The sequence below is a fragment of the Oncorhynchus kisutch genome, linkage group LG23 (assembly GCF_002021735.2).
Source record: "Oncorhynchus kisutch isolate 150728-3 linkage group LG23, Okis_V2, whole genome shotgun sequence".
Classification (NCBI taxonomy): domain Eukaryota; kingdom Metazoa; phylum Chordata; class Actinopteri; order Salmoniformes; family Salmonidae; genus Oncorhynchus; species Oncorhynchus kisutch.
Window position 1 is genome coordinate 22,202,636 of NC_034196.2, and position 6,278 is coordinate 22,208,913.

At 46.8% G+C, this 6,278-nt stretch overlaps 1 protein-coding gene across 1 annotated transcript; it reads left to right on the top strand.

The window, feature by feature from the left end:
* The first annotated feature begins 249 nt into the window (after positions 1–249).
* On the top strand, positions 250–5,991 carry LOC109883649 (neurofilament medium polypeptide-like). Its single transcript, XM_031803309.1, has 3 exons — positions 250–1,392; positions 2,371–2,495; positions 2,659–5,991. Exons 1-3 carry the CDS (start codon positions 349–351, stop codon positions 5,114–5,116), a joined length of 3,627 nt encoding a protein of 1,208 aa, XP_031659169.1. The 5' UTR covers positions 250–348; the 3' UTR covers positions 5,117–5,991.
* Positions 5,992–6,278: the final 287 nt, after the last annotated feature.

A 6,278-nucleotide genomic window follows, 5' to 3' on the forward strand; every position in this document is an offset into this window, starting at 1 on the left:
TCCAAACATCCTAATGATAATCACCCCATTTCCTTTTTTTCTCCCTGTGTGTGATCATTCCTCTGCTTTCAAACGGCCACCCACGAACCCTCACACACTCAAGTAGTGTTTCACTTATATAGAGTATGAAGGGTTGAGACATGGCCCGCCCCATCCGTTCGATCAATGGGCCAGTAAAAACAGTCTCTGCATTGTTAGCGATAAGCTTCTCCTATATAAAGGACAGCCGGTGAGACTAAGAATGCTGTGAGCGCCATCCACCCCGCACCTGCAAACACATACTCGCCCCACTCCTCCACCTCGGACACCTTCCATTCCATCTGCACACGCAGCCCCTGGTCTGGCCGGATGAGTTACCACCCGGTGGACACGATAGGAAGTCCATTCAGAAGAAGTATGGATAGTAGGACCACCTACGGCCGCTCCACTGGCACCCCCTCCAGCGGGTTCCGTTCTCAGTCCTGGTCCCGGGCAAGCCCAGGCTCCACGATGACCTCCTCCTACAAGAGGAGCGTCAATATGCCGGTAGCCAGAGCGTACAGCTCCACACTCCTCAGCTCCGCCGACAGCGTTGATTTCAATCAAACGAACGGAGACTACAAGCGCTCCAACGAGAAAGAGCAGCTCCAGGGGCTCAACGACCGCTTCGCCGGTTACATCGACAAGGTGCACTACCTGGAGCAGCAGAACAGCCAGATCGAAGAGGAGATCCAGACGCTGCGGCAGAAGCAGGTGTCGCAATCCCAGCTAGGCGATTTATACGACCAGGAACTCCAGGAGCTGCGCTCCATGCTGGAGCAGATTCACCACGATAAAGCGCAGATCCAGCTCGACACGGACCACGTCGAGGATGACATCCAGAGAATTAGGGACCGCTTCGATGAGGAAGCCCGCATCAGGGATGAGACGGAAGGCATCATCCGGGCGTTGAAAAAAGATATGACCGACTCTGATTTGGTGAAGTCAGAGTTTGAGAAGAAAGTTCAGTCACTGCATGACGAGATTGCCTTTATCCGCAACAACCACGAAGAAGAGGTGAGCGACCTGTTCGCCCAGGTGCAGGCGTCGCAGGTGACCATGGAGAGGAAAGACATCCAGAAGACGGACATCACCGAGGCGCTCCGGGAGATCCGCACCCAGCTCGAGGGCCACTCCAACCAGAACCTGCAGCAGGTGGAGGACTGGTTCATGTGCCGCTATTCCAAGCTCACTGATGCTGCGGCACAAAACAAAGATGCAATCAAGTCCGCCCGTGATGAGATAGCAGACTACCGTCGCCAGCTTCAGTCCAAGACCGTGGAGTTAGAGTCCGTCCGTGGAACCAGGGAGTCACTGGAGAGGCAGTTGAATGACATCGAGGACCGACACAACAACGACCTGTCCAGCCTGCAGGTATGATGAGACCCGCTGTAGGCATTATTTTCATACAGAAACCCCCAGCCACAGGCTTAATGGTGAAGTATTCTATAAAGTTGTATTCTTTGTGTTACGAGAAGCAATGTAGTGGAGAGAATAAATTATATAATTAGATGTGTTTTTCGTTGATTTCAAATTGAGAATATTATCACGACACCTTTGAGGTTTTTATTCTTATTTTAAATGTAGGTCTACTTATACGGAGAGTCCCCTACTTTGATAGAGAGAAAGACACACACTTGCATTGTGTCCCCACATATTGTATTAGTTTGATTTTGAACGAACTAAATTGTTTTATTATGTGGGCCCTAAATGCATGTCTTTTAACTAGGCTATAAACTCTGGCCAAAAGTGGTGTCTGCGCTTTTGCTTTAGATAGCCTAAATGGCACAATGCTGACATCTTATGGACACAGATTTAACATCTCCAAATGTTGGAGCATTCGGCTACGCATAAGCATCGACACTTGATGCACGTTATAGGGTTGGGAAGACATAATGCAGCAGACTGTTTTTTTGTTATTTTTTCGTTGCTGAGCCAGAGACTCGGGGCCCTTGAAACACAGTGCTGTTCACTGCGTCAGAATACATTATTTAACACAACAACAGTCCAATCTATCCAATTATATGCACTTTCACTTTTCATAAATGAGACAGGAGGACTTCACAGTTTCAATTGATATTGCAGTGATATTTTATTGGAATCTCAAAGTGCTGTTTCAAATGTAGGCCTATACAAGTTTAAATGTGCTTGTTAAGTAATTACCAGGATCACAAAATATGACATTGTATTTTTGATCGTTTTCTTATGATGTTTAGAAAGCAGTGTCCTTATGGAGAAATGTGTCTTCCCTACACCAGAAATAAATAACCAAGTTTTATTTCAGGGTTCCATATAGGCATAAGAAATAATAGCTCTAAACCAGCTTGTGTCTCTCGGTCTTGTTCTCTGCAGGAGACCATCCACCAGCTGGATAATGAGCTCAAGGGCACGAAGTGGGAGATGGCGCGTCATCTGCGTGAGTACCAGGACCTGCTCAATGTGAAGATGGCCCTCGACATTGAGATTGCTGCATACAGGTACAGTGCGACAACAGAGCGCTAATTAGGACTAGCATTGAAAAAACTTTTTTTTAAATATATCATGTGTAATAAAAACATAAAGATCGAATTTATATATAGAAACTACATTTTTATATTAGGTCTACACTAAACTATATCTCATGTTCTACTGTTCTTGCAGGAAACTCCTAGAAGGTGAAGAGACCCACTTTAGCACTTTCCCCTACCGCCACACCGTCACCTCCTCTAAGAAGTCCAAGTATGAGCCTCCCAAATTGAAAGTCCAGCATAAGTTTGTAGAGGAGATCATCGAGGAGATCAGGGTAGAGGATGAGAAGGATGAGATGGACCAGGCCCTGGCTGAGATGGCCCAGGAGTTTTCTGCCACTCTGGAGGCAGAGGCAACAGATGAAGGAGAGGATGAGGGAGAAGAGGGAGGAGAAGAAGCAGAGGGAGAAGGGGGAGAGGGTGAATCAGAAGAGGTTGTAGCCTCCACTGAAGCCCAAGTTAGCTCGAGCACACCTGCTGAGGAGGAAGAGGAGGACAAAGAAGGTGAAGAGGAAGGGGGAGAAAAAGAAGAAGAGGGTGAGAAAGGAGAAGAGGGTGAGGGTGAGAAGGGAGATGATACAGAAGGTGGTGATGAGGGAGAAGGAGAGGGGGAATTAGAGGAGACAGTCCTGTGCTCTAAAGCCCCAGAATCAAAGGCCTCTCCTGACAAAGAGAAGGCTGGAGAGAAGGAGGGAAGAGGAGGAGAAGAGGAGACAGGAGAGGGAGAGGGAGAAGAGGAGGGTGATGATCAAGATGAAGATGCAGGTAGTGACAAAGGATCCAAAGATGGAGATGATAAGGATGAGGAAGATGAGAAGAAAGGAAAGGATGAGAAAGAAGACAACATAGATGAGAAGGCAGCTGTAGCCAAGATAGAGGCTCCCAAAACAGAAGCCCCCAAGAGTGAGGCCCCAAAAGTTGAGGTCCAGAAATCTGAGGCCCCAAAGCCCTCCAAGCCAGACTCCCTAAAAGCTGAATCCCCAAAGGCTGGGTCCCCCAAGTCTGAGTCACCAAAAGCTGGATCCCCCAAACATGAATCTCCTAAAGCTGTAACCCCCAAATCTGAATCTCCAAAACCTGGCTCCCCCAAATCTGAATCCCCAAAACCTGCTGGATCCCCCAAATTGGAATCCCCAAAACCTGCTGGATCCCCCAAATCTGAATCCCCAAAACCTTCTGGATCCCCTATATCTGAATCTCCAAAACATGCTGGATCCCCTAAATCTGAATCCCCAAAACTTGCTGGATCCCCTAATTCTGAATCCCCAAAGCCTGCTGGATCCCCTACTTCTGAATCCCCAAAACCTGCTGGATCCCCTAAATCTGCTGGCTCCCCCAAATCTGAATCCCCAAAACCTGCTGGATCCCCCAAATCTGAATCCCCAAAACCTGCTGGATCCCCCAAATCTGAATCCCCAAAACCTGCTGGATCCCCCAAATCTGAATCCCCAAAACCTGCTGGATCCCCCAAATCTGAATCCCCAAAACTTGCTGGATCCCCTAAATCTGAATCCCCAAAACCTGCTGGATCCCCTACTTCTGAATCCCCCAAATCTCCTGGATCCCCTAAATCTGAATCCCCAAAACCTGCTGGATCCCCTACTTCTGAATCCCCAAAACCTGCTGGATCCCCTAAATCTGAATCCCCAAAACTTGCTGGATCCCCTAAATCTGAATCCCCAAAACCTGCTGGATCCCCCACTTCTGAATGCCCAAAACCTGCTGGATCCCCTAAATCTGCTGGATCCCCCAAATCTGAATCCCCAAAACTTACTGGATCCCCCACATCTGAATCCCCCAAACCTGCTGGATCCCCCAAATCTTTATCACCAAAACCTTCTGGATCCCCCAAATCTGGATCCCCAAAACCTTCTGGATCCCCTAAATCTGAATCCCCAAAACCTGCTGGATCCCCTACTTCTGAATCCCCCAAATCTGCTGGATCCCCTAAATCTGAATCCCCAAAACCTGCTGGATCCCCAAAATCTGAATCCCCAAAACTTGCTGGATCCCCTAAATCTGAATCCCCAAAACCTGCTGGATCGCCTAAATCTGAATCCCCAAAACCTGCTGGCTCCCCCAAATTGGAATCCCCCAAATTAGGATCCCCCGAGGCAGAGACCCCTAAGGGTGAGGCCCCAAAACCAGAAGCTCCAATGTCAGAGGCCCCCAAGGCTGCAGAAGAGAAAGTAGACAAAAAGAGTGATTCAGAGGAAGAGAGGAAGGTAGAAAAGAAAGATGCAGCCATGAACGGAGATGTGGAGAAGATTACCCCAGAGGACAAGGACAAGAAGGATGAGGGTGGGAAAGAGGCAGAGGAGAAGGATGTTATCTCAAATGGAGTGGACGAGAGCCCCACTAAAGATGACCCGGACCAGAAAGATGATCCAAAGGACCAGAAGGTGGTCATCACCAAAACGGTGGAGACCATCACCACTGGAGAGGACGGGGCCAAGCATGTCACCAAATCGGTCACTGTCACCGAGACTGTGAAGGAGTCTGAGGATGTGATGCAGGAGAAGACAGTCTCCAGCAAGAAGATGGAGAAACACTCTTCCCAGTCCGTCAAGGTGGTGACTGAAACTGAGTAACTGCGCTCTATCCAACCCACTCAGGAGGAACAAAGATGACACGACAACAAGCAATCAACCCAGAACTAACATAAAGAAATCATAGAGCTAGAGCGATGTAATAAAGTGAACCACTCTCAAACATACAGAAAAGCAACGAGAGAAGCCATATGATGTGACAAAGCTAACGTTTAAAAAATGCATGTTGAGAGAAAGCTTTAAATGGGTTTTGCTGCAGATAATATCAGGAAAATGTGATAGTGGGACAGATTATTAATTGTCTTTATGTTTCCCTGCAGTTCACGGGAGGGCTCACAGGTGGGGGCGTCTGCATGCTAGCTCAGGGAGGGAGACCCCTCCACTCTAACCTGTATGGATGGATGGAAGGTTTACAGTTTAGATGCATACTGTATGTGGGTGGGAGAGTGATAGAAATGTATGTTCATTCAAATGTTAATTCAAAAAGGGGTGCCTGGGTTGGAGGGTCCACTTTAGAGACACATGTTCAAAAGGACTAGCCTTTTTATGTGAAGATACCAACTGAGCCAAAAATACAATCGTCTACCACACAATATAGTGAAGAATGAGAAAGACGATGGTGCATTGTACTGATGATCATAAACATACAGTACCCGAAGCAACTAAAGCATTAAGAACCTTGAAGAAACTCTGAGCCTTAAACATGCTTTTTATCAGTATCTATTATGTTTACCTAATGAGTGCCATTGAAAATAAATATGTAAATGCGCACACATACATTCTTGTATGCATAGGATGGACTTGAATTTAAATAGCGAACTTAAATGAGGTGCTACAGTTTGCAATCCCATGTCTTTACTCATCATGAACTATTTCCCAGCAGCATTTGCTCAATAAATGTCATACTGAAATACAAATATGGTATCTTGTTCCTTTATGCAATTGTCCTGTCATGTCCTTTCACTTGTTCATTTACAGTAGCTGGCTCACCTCAACATGCACACTATTCTATTTCTTCATCTTCTTTCATAGGGGTGGGATTGCATGCTTCATGATCTTTTGTAGCCTAGAAATTATACAAAACCATACCACCATCCAGAGGCTGTCCTCTACAGATTTTTAAAGCTACACTGTAATATGTGCATACCATCAAATAATGATCCACCAACCATAATATAAACGATGCACCCCATGGCATGTTCAT

Coding starts and splice junctions, on each gene's coding strand:
- LOC109883649 (XM_031803309.1), top strand. CDS start 349: ATGAGTTACCACCCGGTGGACACGATAGGAAGTCCATTCAGAAGAAGT. Junction 1,393..2,370: donor ACGACCTGTCCAGCCTGCAG/GTATGATGAGAC, acceptor TGTTCTCTGCAG/GAGACCATCCACCAGCTGGA. Junction 2,496..2,658: donor ATTGAGATTGCTGCATACAG/GTACAGTGCGAC, acceptor CTGTTCTTGCAG/GAAACTCCTAGAAGGTGAAG.